Source organism: Macadamia integrifolia, unplaced genomic scaffold, assembly GCF_013358625.1.
Source record: "Macadamia integrifolia cultivar HAES 741 unplaced genomic scaffold, SCU_Mint_v3 scaffold1794, whole genome shotgun sequence".
In the NCBI taxonomy this organism is placed as follows: domain Eukaryota; kingdom Viridiplantae; phylum Streptophyta; class Magnoliopsida; order Proteales; family Proteaceae; genus Macadamia; species Macadamia integrifolia.
The window spans coordinates 95,177-112,914 of record NW_024868355.1 but is presented as its reverse complement, the minus strand read 5'-3'; the positions used below and the strand labels follow the sequence as shown (position 1 = coordinate 112,914).

General features: G+C 38.6%; 1 protein-coding gene across 1 annotated transcript in view; it reads right to left on the bottom strand.

Annotated features, from left to right (window-relative positions):
• Positions 1-451: 451 nt before the first annotated feature.
• LOC122064849 (protein SEED AND ROOT HAIR PROTECTIVE PROTEIN-like) overlaps positions 452-17,738 on the bottom strand; it is a 31,023-nt gene continuing 13,736 nt past the window's right edge. Inside the window, exon 2 of the mRNA XM_042628635.1 lies at positions 452-933. Within this exon, the coding sequence (XP_042484569.1) occupies positions 611-933 (323 nt within the window). The 3' untranslated portion in view covers positions 452-610. The remainder of the gene's footprint in view (positions 934-17,738) is intronic.

Genomic DNA, 17,738 nt, shown 5'->3' with positions numbered 1-17,738 from the left:
TTTTCCCTTTCCTGTTTTTCTTGTGTTTTGCTAGTTGCAGATGATGACACGTGTCATCAACGGTCAAGATTAATTCAGTTGGATGAGGGTTATTACATTTAGTTTGGTTTTTAACGTAATCTTGACCGTTCACTTAAAATAATACCACATGTCGTCTTCTGAAGGTAGCAAAACAAGAAAAACATGGATAAAGAAAAACAGACGATTTTTTTCCAAAAGAAAGGGGGGTCGTCCGGACGTCACTCTGCCCTCTTATATCTAATAAGGGATACCTCTCATTTTCGCTACCCTACCCCATAGAACAACTTTTTAGTTAATAGAGGTCCTGCGACTGCTGTTTAGGGCCCAAGCCTTTCAAGAAAAAAAAATTTTTTGATAGTTCTATTTGGAAATCAAAATTAGGCCTTCATCATATTCATGTGATCACAAAAATCAAAACTTATCCTGAAAGTAACACATTAATAAAAGCACATGATTCACTGATCTTCCCATTTAACATGATTAACATCGACAACATCAACGCAAAATTTATAAGGAAATTAAAAATCATCAATTTTTGAAAGGCTAGTAATACTGTGTAATAGCCACTAAAAACAAGTGGCAAGACTCCTCAATCATGGCCAAGTGGCAACCCCTTTTTGTACTCGAACGGGCCCACAGTGTACAAGTGCATCTTGTTATGGAGAAGGCGAGGGCCTGAAAGAGGGCATCCGGTAATCCCCTTGTTGACATTAGTGGGAATGCTGCATGAAATCGATGAAGACATGTCAAGGTATCCCTTGCACTGTGTGATGTTTCCCACTTCTTTGATCTCTGTCAAGGACATCTTTGCTAAGAAGTATCCTGATTTGTTTGTGTCACTCATCACAGTGTAGCTACCTGTCACAACTCCATGCTTGTCTACTGCCTTGCATGTTATCCTTGCCACAGCTCCTACAATATGATGATCAAGAATTAATATTTTATGCATGCGAAGAGTCTCTACTGATCATCAAATATACTCAGTAGGTTTGTGAGGGGTTTTTTTTATGGTAAACAAAACTTTACTCATGTATTGCAATGTATCAAATCAAAGAACAATGGATACCTTTATTCTAACAGTTGTCTTTCTTATGCATAGATTTTCTATTCCTAATTGTTGTGATTGTGTAATCGAAAACACTGCGACGAAAAGAATGGACAAAAAATAAAAATACCCCCTATTTTAATGGGAGAAAAAACCGCATTATACCCCTTACCTTCGGCCAAGGGTGGGGGGAGGGAATTGTCTGAACCATTTTAGTTAAGCGCAAGTCTGTCGGGAATAATATCCTACGACTAGAACACATTTTTTTTTTTAAACCTACCCTCACTCCTTACAAGGGCCTGACCTTAGATCCTAATTCAGCTAAAATAAATATCTATAAGTACCTTTAAGGGCCGTGAGGTTAGATCCGGCTTTGCAATAAATCATTCCCTGCACGCCAATCGACTTCACATCATTCTCTTCTTCTGGCGTGGGCAAGTGAAAGTGGTAGTGGGGTGGAGGATGGTGAGGAGGAGGTGGAGCATGATGAGGAGGTGGAGGAGCATGGTGAGGAGGTGGAGGAGGAGGGTGGTGAGGAGGAGGTGGAGGGTGGTGAGGAGGAGGTGGAGGGGAAGTGTAATAATAGTGTTTGGCATTGACTGTGAGTGCCAAGAGAGCCATGAAGGACAATAGGAGGATATGGTTCAAGCCTGCCATGACTGCTTGTTATCTTTCTTCTCTTCTACACCTTCTTGAATAGTTGGATTCTTGTTGATGATGAGATGACAAGTTGATCTATCCTGAGCCTTTTTATAGGGGATTGTTTGGATGACTAAATTAAGTGTCATAATGTATTCATAATTAACGAGGATGCACGATGGGGGAGGAAACATTTTGTGTCAATTGGTAGCATGCACGTTTGGGGCTTATAAGAGACAACATAAATAAAGAAGCACTTAAACTTGACCTGACAGAACGTTGTAACGCACTACTCACCGTCCCGTATGGAACCAATGTTTTGTTAAAAAAAGACCGGATTAGGACTGGTTCTTGTCTTGACCATTTAGGACTGGTTCTTCTTTTGATCTCTCTCAACAGTACTAAGAACGCCTACGACCTTGGACAAGGTCGTTGTTGACTTGTTGAGCTTAAGCCAAAGGGTCAACCAGTTCTGCGGTCCCAGATATGAACCGCCACGAATGGTCCACCGTCCACCGTCCAACCTTCAACGTCCAAATATGACAATCAATGAAAATTAATTAATAATCTTGAATTTGAGGCTAAACTATCTGCATTTCTGTCATGTGATATAATTGGTGGCTTCAAAATTTTGAGAGGTGGGTGAGGTCCGAAGTTCATGGGAGTGGCGGAGATCACGGGAAGAGCTGGTATAGGAGTCAGGTTTCCAGAAAATTGTTCTCTTAGATTCGCCATTTGGGACCAAAGAAATGAAACATGGTATCGAATATTTTCATGTTAATCATTGTCGATACGGATACCCAATGGAGGAGGGGTGGTCCTGCACGAGGGAATAGGTTGGGAGAAGGAGCCCAGGGTGGGGGTTGCGAGAGCCGAGAGGGAGGAGATCGGGTAAGTGGGCTGGGAAAGTAGCAAAGGGAAGGGTTGCAGGAGGTAGGAGAGGGCAGGCTCCAGGCAGGAGTAAACATCATTGCAAAGCCTCCCTTTTCTTACTTCTTATTCATGATGCACATGATTCGGATTGGTTTAGCATGCCCATGGTTGAAGTCTAGATTAACTGAGTGAGCCGTGATGTTTAACACCTTCCTCTGACTACAATCTGATATTTACCTGATCTTTGATTGGATCAGTTTGGAGAGGAATTAATAGGTTTCTTGTTTGTTATTATGTTTGGGTCTTACACACTAATTTAGGTGGCAATTCTTTGTCATTGAGACCTAGAGCAAAATCACTCCCGGTTCGGTCTAAGCCCTGTTTCCTGTAGTTTGGTCTAAACCTCCAAACCGGATCCCCCATCGTTTTTACACACACTACATACAAAATCATGCATCTCTCTCTCTCTCTCTCTCTCTCCAGATTTTGAGAGGTAGGGTTTGTAAAACCCTAATTCATGAAGAACATCTCTATTGCGTTGATTTCTATCGCCCACGCAAAGTACTTAGATCCTTCAGAGCACCTGTACTTATAGGTTTTGACCCCCATTGTATATATTTAATTTATTAAACTTGTAGCACATTTTATGGTGTGAAAATGCAAAATTTTTATTAAGCATTCCCCAACGCCAATAGGAGAAAAAAACTGAATTCATGATTAACATTCATGGTACTATGGCTTCTCACCCTAATGAGGTGGTTGATCATGTGGTGGAGTACTATGAGTCTTTTCATAAAGCCAGCCCAGTAGTTGAGCACGGTGAGCTCTTGGACTGCATTCCTCGTGTTCTGGATGAGTTGGATGTTAGCGGGTTGGAAGCCATTCCAAGTGATGATGAAATCAAGCTAGCAGTGTGGGACCTTGACCCTGACAGTTCTCCAGGGCCTAATGGTTTCTCTGGTGCATTCTTTAGACACTGTTGGGGGCTAGTATGTTTTGATGTTTGTAGAGCAGTGAAAGGTTTTTTCAGGTCTGGCATCCTTCCTAAAGGGATTAATAATAGCCTTTTGGTCGTTATCCCAAAAATTGAAGGTGCTAACTCTCTGGATAAGTTTAGGCTGCTTTGTATGCATAATTTTTTCTGTAAAATTTTGTCTAAGATTATGGCATCAAGACTCTCCTCCCTCCTTCCTAAGCTTATCGTAGAAGAGCAAGGAGCCTTTCAGAAAAGGCAAGGTGATCCAATCCAACATTTGCCTGGCTTCGGAGTTAGCTAACCTCATGTTTGATTGTACTAGAGGTGGCAGTAAGGGCATCAAAATTGATATTCAGAAAGCTTGGAGCTTTCTCTTCCAAGTTCCGAAAAAGTTCAGATTCTCTGACATTTGGATTGCCTGACTGCATCAAATACTTGTTTCTTCTAGGATTTCAGTGCTACTTAATGGTGGTCCTGTTGGCTTCTTTGGTGTTGAGAGAGGACTGTGCCAAGGCGACCCCATTTCCCCCCTTTTATTTATTCTTGCCGAGAAGGTTTTGTGTAGGGGGATCTATCTTATGCTTAAGAAAAAGAAGTTGCAGTCTCTCAAAGGCCCGCAAAGAGTTCAGATGCCTGGTTTTCTTCTTTTTGCTGATGATATTTTTTTCTTTTTGAATGGATCTATCAGATATGTCAGGCAGCTCCATAGTTTCTTTACAAAGTATCAATGGTTCTCAAGGCAAAAGATCAACCTGGACAAGAGTCAGCTTTTCCTTGGGAAAATGTGTTTGGATAGGAAGTAGCTCATCTCTGGAACGACATCCGTCACAGAAACCCTAAGGACGCTTTTGGTTGTGTAAATCTACAGAAAGTCTTTCTTTAGATTCAAAATTTTTTGTTTTTTGAAGTGTTTGGTTCAAATAGAATGTCGTTCACATGGGAGGGACATAGTTCTTAAGAATCACAAAATTGTAAAGGATGACATTCAGGGCTGAGTTTACCTCAGCATTTAAACTCATATATGGCATACATTTTTGGAAAATGGTATAAAATGGGTACTCCATATTTGAGTGAAAAATCGAGGGCTATTTCTCAAAACCAGAGGTGACTCCGTTACCTTCATACCTTTGAACATTCCAACCAAAGAAGGAAGACGTCCACTGCCAACCTACCTGGTCACTCTCCCATTGTCGAATGTATTCATTTCTCTCTCTTTCTCTTCCTCATGCGCACACACTCTCCCTCTCTCTCTCTCCATTTCTGTCAATCTTACTGAATATTTTCTGCAAAACCTTGGATTTGTTGAAAGATCTGGGAGGCTATTGTTCAGTGGAGATTTGGGAATTTCTTTCCTATTTTACGAAATTAGGTAAAAAATTGAAAGTTACGGAGATTAAAGATTAAATGGGGATTTCTTTCTTATTGAGCATGTCCGAATGTTCTTGGTGGGATTCCAGTGTTGCTGGGGTGTACTGAATGTTGCCCCATTTGTTTAAAATTGTGCAGGAGCAGATTAGGATGTCACCACCGGCTTGGATGGGCATACTTGCTAGTAGATTTCAATCATTTATATACTTCGGATTACATTTCTTGATGGTACAAAGAATTGGAAATGTAGGATAAGGTAGGATATTGTTTTGGGATAACAGTACTGTCATAGTTTTTGAAGAATGTTATTAACTAATTACTGATGCACAGGAGGGTTTGAATATTAGGGAATTGATATTACCATATTGAAGCATGCTTCTGGTTTGATATCTTCAACTTGTGGGGAAAATTCTTTTTATCTCTCGAATTCATTTTTTGTTTCTAGTTATCCCGGTCTTTGTACTTGGATTTGAGATCTTAGTGCAATGTTTTGAAGATTAAATGGGGACATAGTTCAATCCTCTTTATAATTTTTTCTGGTGATGGGGAAGAAATATTGCACTGGTTGGTAAGGGGGTGAAATGGGTAGTGAAGATGAATCACACACTGAATGAGGATAACCAAACAGTTTTTGAGGAAAAATCACTACATAGAATCAGGGTAACCAAATAGTTTTCTGGGAAGAAAGATGTAACAGACTGAAGGTAACCAACGATTTTTCAGTTACGAAGATTGTTTAAGAGAATGTCTCTCAAAAGATTGACATCCATGTTCGATACATGGACCATTAGATTTACACAACCAAATGCGCCCTAAGGTTCCATGGCATGATTTGGTTTGGATGAGAAGTCTCTCTCTCATAGTTAGTAAGTTCAAGAATGGCAATAATACGGGAGCAGATACATACAACAATTAAACGGGTCATACAGAAACAATACTTTTCAAAAATTTGGTGCAATAAAACGTGCACGGCAATGATACAGTACATGTTTAACACGGTTGCTATGCAAAAATCCAGGAGCAAAAATTCGGGTGTGTTTTGGTATTAAGATTGAACTAAAACTAGTTGTTTATAACTAAATTTTAATATCCCATGCTATTATAAACACCTAAATCCAAATAATAACATATATTGTCAAAATAATAATAATAATAATAATAATAATAATAGCATGTGGATAATCATTTAACAAATTAAAATATCATCATTGATATTATCTCATCAAATAAGAAAATCCACAACAACCCCTACTGATGTGGATTCAAACTCTAAAATTGGAATCAGATCATGTATAGGTTCAACCAGATATTCAATACTTCAATCGTAATAACATAGATTCATAATTAAGGTAAAATGGCAAAATTATAATTAAGTAGACTTAATAGGCTAATAGATAGGAAGAAGAGGGGGGACACATGATATTTGATTAATAGATTTAGGACAATTTGAGATGCAGGTAAATAAAGGGTATAAAGTAACAAAGGAGAGAGGGAGGGGTAATATGGAAAGAGGGGTTGGAATTAATGAAATAAGAAAGTGAGACACGTGTCATCCACATTTTTCTCAAAATTGAGAACCCTGCAGAAATTGAGAAGTGTCGTTTTGATTTTTGGGGTTGATTTTTTTTCCCAAACTAAGCGTATTAATAAATATAAAACGTATTATACGCGTTTAAAACACGTATAATATGAGTACCTATAAAATACGCTTATAATACATATTTTTCGGATTGATACGCCAAATTATGACTTTTTAATTGAAACGTTCGGATACGGCAAAAATCCACGTATTATATGCAAATTTACTAACTATGCTTTGTCCTCGGTAGTCAACTTTTGGATGGTGTTTGTGCCATGAAAAGCTACATATTGATGACAATATTAGGAAAAAAGAATTTCTTTAGCCTCCATGTGTGTTGTGTGAGAAGCGCACTCTGAGTCCTTGACCCATCTCATTTTAGATTGCAGTATCTCGCAGTAGATTTGGAATAATTTTTTGTCTTTTTTTGATCTCAGTTGGAAGGATCAAGCCTCCATTGCTGGAAGAGAAAAAGAAGAATTCTGTCAGTAAAGTACCCTTGGGCGGATGGCATGGTCATCATTGCTAATGTTATTTGGCAAGAAAAGAACCACAGACGGCATGGTGGAAAGGGTAGGGATGCCCCTCTACTGTTTAGCAAGGTGCTGAGGCCACTAAAAGAGACAAGTCTCAACTTGAAGGGAGTCATTCGGTCTGCCTTTGATCTTCTTTGTTGTAGGAAGTTGGGGCTGCACGTGACTCCAAGCAGTTCCCTCACCATCCTTGAAATCAATTGGAGTAAGCCTCCTTGCTCCAGGGCAAAGTTAAAAGTTGATGGTAGGTCCATGGGAAATCCTGGAAGTGCTGGAGGTGGAGGTGTTAAGCAAGATTACCAGGGGAAGGTTTCCTTTTCCTTCAAGCTCTACTTTGGTATTAATACAAACTATTATGCAGAATTCAGGAGCTTATTGGGGGGTATTCGTCATGCCATGAATCAAGGGATAACTAGATTGTCGATAGAGACAAACTCTATGGTTGTTGTCACTGCTGTTCAAGGTAGGTCTATTCTTGGTTTGCTCTTCAAGATTGGATCTTCCTGCAACACTACCTCAATACAATTTCCTGGAAGATTTCTCATTGTTACAGGGAAGCAAACCATGTAGTTGATTACTTTGCTAAATCAGATGCCAAAACTGGGGTTTCTAGAACCATGGAGGAATTTCCTTCCTATATTATAAAGGAAATTAGATGTGACATGTTTTCCAAGTCAAGGTTTAGATTTTGCATATAGCTTTGGAGGACCCTGCAAATGGCAATGCCGAAGGTGGGGTCCCTTCTTTAGCTAAGTTTCTTTTTGATGTACTTTATTTTTCATTCTAAGTTATAGATTCTATCAACGGTACCCTGTCCGTGAGTGAGGAACCGTTGAGTGTATTACAAATTTTTCATAAACCCCAAAATAACCTTAGTTTATAGGAGATGACGAATTTGCCCTAACTTTTTATCCTCTTCTTCCTTGAGAAGAAGATGGAGAGTTAGGGTTTATTCATTTTGAAATCTACAATCGAAGAGAGTGTTTTGGCGATCGATTCTTGTTCATCTTGTTGAAGATCAACTCTCAATTGCATCTTCTTCCTTGAGAAGTCGTAGAAAACGTGCGATTTATGGTTCTAAAGTTAGATTAAATCGTAGAGAGCGTGTTACCTTGAAGATCGAGGTTTTCTATTTCCTCTTATTACGGCTTCCCTTGTTAAATTTATATGATGTTCTTCTGTGCTTGAAACACTCTCCCAAAAGTCCCAACCCAAGTCTCCCCTTTCAGGTTTCTCTAAAAAATTTCTGCAGCTTCATAGACTTAATTGTCTGTGATCTCATCGAATTCCTCGATGATAATAGTGAGTTGGGAGGAGAACTGGTTCATGAATCTCCGAAGGTCAGAGGAGACATAATCTTAGACCTCATCAGGTAAGAGGTCCTGCACTATAGTCCAGATGAGCATCGTTGAAGCTACCACAGAGACAGCCATGGATAATATTGTTTTGGTAGAAGGCATATCAGTAGAAGATTCTCATCCCTAAACGAAAGGAAAAAAAAATCCTACCCACAACCTAAAACTTCAAACCCAGATCTCACACCAAACATATTCAACAGAACCCAACAAGAAATCAAAAAAACCCAATGAAGGAAACCAACAAGCATCCGATGTTTGTTTCCCTTTTACAAACAAACAGGAATGCTTTCTAAACTTCTAGATCTCAGGAACTCTTGTCGGCCTAGATAGAGAAATTAAAATACAAACAAACCAAAGTGGGGCGAAAAGAAACAGCTGTAACAAAATCGAAATTGATAGAAGAACGTACACACTGGTTTGGGCGAACGGGATTGAAATGCTCCAAAGGAGGCGAGAAAAATTTGCAGCTTTTGTTTCAACTTCTGGTCATCTTTGTTCTGGTGATTACAGAAAATCTCTGGTTCTGCATAGAGAGAAGATAATATTAATGGAAGAAAGAAGTTTCTATGAAGTTCCGGAGAGGTCCACATGTTGAGGCGGTTTTTGGAAACCGACCTCCACATTAGTAGCTGAATAAAGAGTTTTCATATCTTTGAAACTTCATATCGGATTTGTTTCCCATTATGCCTAGAACTCTTTAATCCTTACCATATGTGAGGTTCTAAAACTCTAGAACTGTTAGGAGATCGGTCGTTCTGCCCTAATCTAAATCGAATAGATTTACCTTAATTTTTCCAAAATTATTTCAAAAAGTTCACTAGGCTATGCTTAAGCAAAATAACTATACATCAACACTGAAGGCATTGACCAGTGTCTCACCTTTGATCTCACGAAATCAGCCTAGTAGTTCCTCGCAGTAGTTGCAGCTGCAGAATCAACTTCAGACTTCTGATTAGGGAAGAAGAAGGGGTTAAATGAGTCATTTAACATGAACTTCTAACAGAGTTAACAACATGGGGTGCGGTTGTAATGTCAAACTTCACTGGGGATCTAAGTGTAATACTTGAAACATACAGGGGAGGGGAGTGTAATTTCCTCTTCTCGTTTTTAATACAATTCTGACTTCTAGCAAAAAATAAAAATAAATAAAAGAAGAAGAATAACCAAGAATGAAGAAGATGGTTGGCTCCTTGTTAGTAAAAAAATGACGACTTTTACCCCTTGGATTGAAGTATTACAAGTAATGCAAGCAAGTTGTAGCCTGCAATCCGAACTGAGGACAGGTTTTGGAGTTAGCTCACCCTCACGGGATCACCACCCTTTGTCCTGTCCATTGTAGCTCGTGTGTTGCCTAGGCATGAGGGGCAGGCTGATTGACGTCTCCACTTCTCAGGCAATCAGGGTTCCATACCAAACTCAACGGTGACAACTAAACACGAGGTTGCCCTTGTTGCGCGACTTAACCCAACACCTTACAACACGAGCTGACAACAGCCATGCATAGCTAATCTTCACCTATAGAGGAGTCATTCAAATAAACCTTATTTTGAAATAGAAAATATTAGGTTCTAGGCTGTAGCACACACCTTTTCCAAATTCAAGCGTAGTTGCCTATTGTCATCTTCAAGGTGTTGTACACCGTGATTTGAAACCAAAGGTTTGGATTTACAACATATTTCTGATTATTAAAGGCAAACATAATTTGTTATGACACTTTATTATCTAGAATGGAATTCCCCATACTATTTTCACCTTCCTGCCTCCTACTAACTTTTCTTGTTCTTGAATATGCATCAGAATTTTCTCTTTACCACTAGAGATGAAGATGCTCCAATGAAGCTTATTGATTTCGGTCTTCTTAACTTTATTTGAACATGTAATGCTCAGAGATCTGTTATGATTTATCTTTATTGAAGTTCATTGATGAACACTCCTCTAGTCATTATGTATTGCATTGCAAGGAGAAATTGAAAATAATGATGGATCAAAACTTAGAGGAAGGGTGGTTTTATTCCTGTCAATCTTCTTGGAAGGCTAAAATCTTTGAAAGCCCTTCTCCCACGAAAGGAAGAATGAGGAAAGGAAATAGGTAGAATGAATAATTTGGATGTAGAAATTTTTATATGCTTAATTTTTTATGGTGGCAGATATGTTAAACAATTTATTCAATGTTGGTGGTGTTGTTTCATGGGTTTTGTTGCATTTGTGTTCCATGTAACCATAGCCATAAAGAGTTCATTGAACTTTGATTCTCAAGTCCTCCATACCAAGCTAGCTGATTCAATGATATGCATGAGGCTTTATTTTTTGAAACAGCCTCTCCTGCGAAGCAGGGGATAAGGTTGCTTATATTTGCCTTCTAGACCCTATAGTAGCAAGAGCCTTGTGCACTGGGTTGCTCTTTATATCATTTTATGGTAAAGAAAATTAGACTATGTTCTAAAGTAATTCCATTTTGAAGTCCTAAGTAGTCAATAAATTTTGACATCAGTAATTATGCATTCCCATGATTTTTGCTTCTGCCAATATTCTGCAGGGAATTCTATTGACAGGAGCACATAGAACTGGGAAGGTTCCGCTCGCCAAAATAAGTTCTTATTTGGATCTATATTCTGCTTTTTTCCGCCTGAGTAAAGACCATTTTAGATTGGGATGGCTACTGTTAGTTTATTTCAAGACTCTAAGATCCATTGTGCTCACTCTCTTTGGTTATAGACCAGGAGGCATTCTTTATTCTACTGTATTGTAAGGTCAATCACACCTGCTTAGACTTATGGATTTAGCCATAGTTGGGACCTGTTAGGATCTCCACTCAACTAGAATATTATCCCCATATAAAGTCTGGTTCCGAAGTTATTAAATTTCTCTCTTGCGTGCCTAAAATACCTTATTCTCAATTTTTTTTCCCTTCAATCTGTCTTATATAATACTAATCCTTGCTTGGCTTTGCATAGGGAACTCCTAATGATATCTACGAATTATTATGAAAACGAGTACCTTCAAGTGAAATGGCTCCATTCTGATGCGTTTCTTCTTTATATTAAAATTTGCCATTTTTTCTTGAACACCTCTGAGGTTTTACCAACTAATATATCTTGAACTTGTTTGACCATGGAGTTGAGACACATAGCTGGTATGTTCAAGGAAGGAAACTTTAACTAGATTTCTAGATGGTTTTAAAAATTTTCGTAATACATCTTTCCATGACACAAATGCTATTGTAGGAAAGGAAAAAATTATAGTTTTTGATCTGTGGTCTGAACTTCTCATTAGTTCCATTTTTCTCACGTGGATATACATATTCCAACTTGAGTTCTTCACATTTTTTGTTTTCAATTTTGTTAAATCATTGTCGACATTAATACTATTTCACTATTTTTTCTTTTCCCCAATCCATGATTGATGTTTAATGAATTGTGGTTTTATGACCTTTATTTACATGTTCAGGCCTAAGGGTACCAATTTATTGTGTGAGTGAACCAGGTTCACTATCTCCATATTATGGACCACCTCATCTTTTTACAATGAGGAAACCATCTCACTTGAAGTTGTTTTACTGCACCTATTTCAGAAAATTAGGCCTATCATTGTCAATTCAGCAATTATTTTGTGTTGAATGTTGCATTTTGTCTTTAGCCATGCCATCTTATAGATTGAATTCAATGATTAGATAAGTTGAGGCAACAGATCTATCAGTCAATCTTCTTACGGGTCAGCTTCTCCTAGCTTTTCCTAAAAGCCTTCTCGAACAATTTTGGTAGTATCCTCAACTATATTTGATTTCATTATTTCATCATCAACAGCAACAACAACTTAGCCTTATCCTAACTCAATGGGGTTAGCTATATGGATTCGATCAAAGACAACAAAAGGAAGAGTAGAAGTTTGTTGAACCATATGAATCGATAAATAGCCATTATTCAAGTCTATATTACAACAGTTCCCTAATGCCACCATGTTTCGGCCAAGGAGTCATATTGCACTTTGAACAAAATTTAAAATTTTCAACCTAATATCGATTCCTTACTCTTTGAATGCCTCTTATCACAATAGTAAGAAACAAGTTTCTATTGGTCTTTGAAATCTGGATCATCTCTTATCTATTTCTCTATGTCATTGGATGGGATGAGAAGAAATTTCATCTATCCCTTGTTTAATGAGGTTATTTCTTTTGTTTTCTTTCAGAATGTTTTAAAAGTGACCGTCAAAATATTTAATTCCGTACAACCATTGTTAATTTAAAAAAAAAAAAAAAATTCATAAGGTTCCTTTCTTCTTTCCTTAATCACAACTTTATAATTTAAAAATGAGTCTTTAGCTCAATTAGTAGAGTACTTGTGATGTGGAAAATGATTCCATATCTCAAGAGGAAGGTGGTTCGAATCCACCAAGTCCCTTCATTATATTTTCATTTTAACCTCAATGGTTTTTTTTTTTTTTTTTTTTCTCGCTAAAAGATCATGTATATTAAAATGAAAAAGAGAAAAAGAAAGAATACAGATATAGTACATCAAATGAGAAGGGCCAGAATGCCCAAACTCACACCTAGAAGAGTAGGGGATGCACATGTTCCACCTTCGGCATTGCCATCAGCAGAACAAGACACCCACACTACTCAACCAAAAAACATAAAAATCAAAAGACCTAGCACATTCTCGATCTTGGATGACAAGAAGCATCCATGGTAGTGTCACAGGAATATCTGGTTCTTAGACAAGAAAATCATAGTAGTTTTTTAAACGAATTCTGTAGGAGGGAAGTGGTTATGAATTTTTGCAATTATGCAAATTAACTAATGAATTAGAAGTCAAGCCCCAATATTTTGAGTATGTTTTAAAATTCTCATCTTTATTTGGGATAATTTGATTTTAACAAAAGATTTAAGTTGAAAAATTGATATATAAGTAGTGTAATTTTTTTTTTATGGGGATGGGAGAGGGGAGGGGTCGGTTTGCTTCATGACTGGCTATACTTGTAGTATACACAAATTAATGCACATGTATTTTACGTATTTCAATCCTACCAATATAAATAGAGGCTGTGATACAAGAGACTCAAGTGGTGGACTCACCAGGGGGAGCCAAAGTAGTGCTGCTATGGTTGGGTTTTGAGAAGGACTTTGGAGTCTACCTTGGATTTTCCTTCTTTCTCTTGGTAAGAAAAGTCACCAGAAGCTCATTCTACTCATAAGCGGCTCTAGAATAAAATGTGCAAGATAAATGTATGTATGATTTAAGTTGACCATGTCAGGGTTCTCATGAGCTTTTCCCTTTTTGTTTCTATGATATGACATCATCAATTAATTATGCTTTCTATAGTTATCTTCTCGTGTTGTTGAAGCTGAAAATGTTCTCAATTGAGGTTTTTAAAAGTTTACCTTCAAAGTAATGCATTTCCAACTAGGTGTTATTTCTTGAGGAATGTATTTTGAATGAGGTTGGGAGATTGAATAGGAATTCCACTTTTAAAAGGTGAAGTTCTGGGGACCAGAATTACAGGAAATAATTTCACTTTTTGCAGAGTCTCAGTGAAGATCTTATTGATGTGATGAGTAAAGATGGGTGGATATAGACTTCACATTAATTAAATAAGAATAAACAATGATAATTACTTTTTTCCATGTTCTCTATTGTTATATTATTTTGATTATATATGACATGAGAAACCCACATAGTTTCAATATGAAAGTTGGAGGAAGGAAGTTGCTGCTAAAGAGAACTATTTAAAATTTTCTTAATTTGATTAAATTACCAGGATTACCCATAGTGATTCTCTACAATGTCTCTGTTCACGCTTACGATTGGCTGAAAATTTTAGGTACCAAATCCTTGCCTGAAAAGATGACAAAAAGAGATTGGGTTGACATAGAATTTGGTCACAGGGAAGGTTCTAGAAGTGGCTAATGGAGGCAGCGGATCTGAAGGATGAGCTAGGATCCTAGAGTGAATGTCTTCTTTGATTAAAGCTATGTCTCAGCCCTTCTTCCCTCCTTCCTATGCTGATCCCAATTTTGAGGTGCTTGCTATCATATCCATATTTTTCTTTTAACACTTAAAATCCTTTTTTCTACAAATCATTGAAGTATTGTTTCCAATATGTCAAAATTTCACCTTTAATAAGCAGCGAATTATTTTCATAGATTTTAGCAATTTTGAATTGTTTCTATCAATTTTGGTAATTAAATCTACTTTCAATGTCACTCCTCGTTCACATAGAACTGGACCGTTGACCGGGTTCCCTCTGAGTAACCCAAAACCACTAGGATCATCAGACACAGTAACCACAACATAGCAAGCCACAAGTAATCATGAAATATAATATTTTAGTTCAGCGGAAGTCTTGTCATACATGATTACCTGTAATTTCCCATACTCTTGATACCCAAATTGTTATAGATAAAGTATTTACATGTGGGCCCGTAGGCATGATATTTACACAAGAAATAACAATTTAACTATCGAGAGCACAAAAGAGAAATATACCTAAAGAATCAAAAAGAGTACAGTAAATGGAATCTGTCACTATTGCCCTGTAACACAATCCTCACACGGGCAGCCATCACCGTATTCGAATTCTTTGAGGACCCACCAATCCCCCACTAGGGTTTCGTCGGTAGTTCTCGACACGAGCTCCTCTACTTAATAGCCTGTAAAATTATCTAAAAATGTGTGTACACGAGGGGTGAGCTCAGTAGCTCAGTAAATGGAAAGAAAGACGCACACAAGCAAATGCAAAACAAATGATAATATATGCATGAGATTCATTTTAATCCTATTCCACCTAAACAATCATTACTAGGTCATAGGTAACGTGCTACTCACAACCAAAGTGCGCGTATGCCCTAGGTTCGAGACGCGTTCTTCATCCTGTGATATGCCCATAGGGTTGTCGGAGAAGCCCCATCATGAACACTTGAAAAAGTAAATCGTGGTCAAACCATAGCAGAAATTAAAAACAGTACGATTGGTCCTCTGAATATATCACCAAGGTTTCCAACTGTCCTAATGATCGGCCAGGCGTACTTCTAACCAGTATGGTGGTCCGCAACCGATGCTTCCCCCCATTGATAACCCAACACGTAAACCACTATTGGGAAGGGTCGTAGCATGAGGGAATATGAAATCCCAACCACATGCTCCTACATGAGGTAGTACAACTGCATAGTACTTCCATGTCCCATTCCACGGTGTAACAATGCATTTGTTTCTAAGCCGACTACGGCATCTAGTCTAGAAATCCCACACATGATCAAAAAATATCATCATCATAATCCATCATATGATAAATCCATTCTCAAGATTTCAAGCAAGTAATCATGCATATAGAATTTAAGATACATCATGTTCAGTTCTAAATGCATCATTCATTCATCAATCATATGCATGGGAATGGCAATCAGAAATGTCAATACAGTCTATAAATGCATATGATGCCGAAAACACTCCAAAAATTAAAATCAAAGTCCTATCCCCATTTACTTATTCTTGTAGGAGAATATGCACTCACGGTATGGTTAAGATCCAGAGTGAGAAGATGAATTTCTCAAAACCTAGCACAGATAAGGAGTTTAGAAATACGTCCAATTCGGGACTATAAATGATGTAGGATATGGTCATGATGCGTATAATAGCGTGAAGAAGGTCATTGGTGAGTTTGAGTTCCATCGGAGCTCATTTGGGCAACTGGTGGGTCATATAGGTGGGTAGGAGAACACACTTGTGAAATCTACCCAGACCGACAGGTCATACTGGTGGGTCTGGCACCTGTCGGTCTTACCTGTCGGTTGACCCAGAGGGAACAGGCGAGACTGGTAGGTTGCACCGACGGGTCAGGCAACCGCCGGTCTTACCCGCCAGTTGACCTAGAGGGGATAGGCGTGATTGGTAGGTCACACCGGTGGGTCAGGCACCAGTTGGTCTTACCCGTCGATTGACCAAGAGGGAATAGGCAAGACTGATAGGTTGCACCGGCGGGTCAGACACCCACCGGTCTTACCCGTTGGTTTTCCTCGGGTTTTGTTGTTCTCCTTCTTTCTTCCATTCCAATTCTTGGAACCCTAATAGGGTGGTTCCCACTTCATTTTCCACACATTCTAAGCCTCATCTACTTGATTGTACCATGGATCTAAGCCATTAACAAGATTTGGGGAAGAAATCATACCTTTGCTTGAAAACCCCAAATCTTGGGATTTCTCTCCTCCCAACCTCAAATACCACTTTAATAACTCACAAATCTTTGTTTCCTTCTTAGATCCTTCACGGAAATCACACAAGGGTTTCATTATTCCCTAGATTCAACTGTACACACAAGGGTTTCATCATATCTCAAGGGTTTATAGCAATACTTACCTTAAAATGTAGATCTCAAGACACCGGTGAAGATACAGGTGGCGAAAAGGTAAAACGTGGCTACGGGTTGGTCCTTCCTTCTCTCCTTCTTCCTCTTTTCTCCCTCTTCTTTACTCCACTCACCAAACTTTGCTGAAATCATAATATGGGAGAGAGAAAGGGGGTTTAAGTGCTATTTATACTTTGGTTCATAAATTTCTCGTAAGGCTTCTTTGGTTTTGCCCATTTATGGATCAAAATATTTTAATTTACGTTTTAGGGCGAATACACGTGCTCATCCAAGCCAAGCATGTTGGGGTCCACGTTACCCCAACCGGTGGGTCACACTGGTGGGTCTCGTACCCACCAGTTGGCCAAAATAAGCCAACCTTGCTATATTTTTGGAGAAAATGGAGTCTTAACACGTATCCTACACTCGTCACGTGTTGTGGACCAAGTTCCTTTCAGTCAAATATGATAATGTACCTTTCCTATCCATACATTGCCTCGTGATATGTGCACGGGCACGGCTTAGGCGTGCGGATCATCTCGCGTACCAGCTCAATCTTATTTGGCCACCTCGCATTTGACGTCACCCTTGACGTCATGTACCATAGGGCACTGGCATCAACCCACTCCGGTTTAGACCCTGTAAGACCAAACCAAACTGATCGGTCAATAAATCAGGTTTAAAGAGTAGGGCTCTACATCTACCCCCCTCTTTAAAAATTTCATCCTCGAAATTGAAGTTACCTGGTAGTCTAAAAAGATGAGGATATTTAGCCTAGATGTCATCTTCTTTCTCCCAAGATGCTTCCTCAAGTGAACGATTGGCCCATCACACCTTTACAAAAGCAATGGATCGATTACGAAATGTCTTTATCTTCCGGTCTAAGATTTCAGCAAGCTAATCCTCGTAAGTCATATCCACCTCCAAGAACTCTGGTTCCATAGTTAGCACATGTGATGGATCATGTACATACCGCTTCAACATTGAAACGTGGAATACATTGTGCACG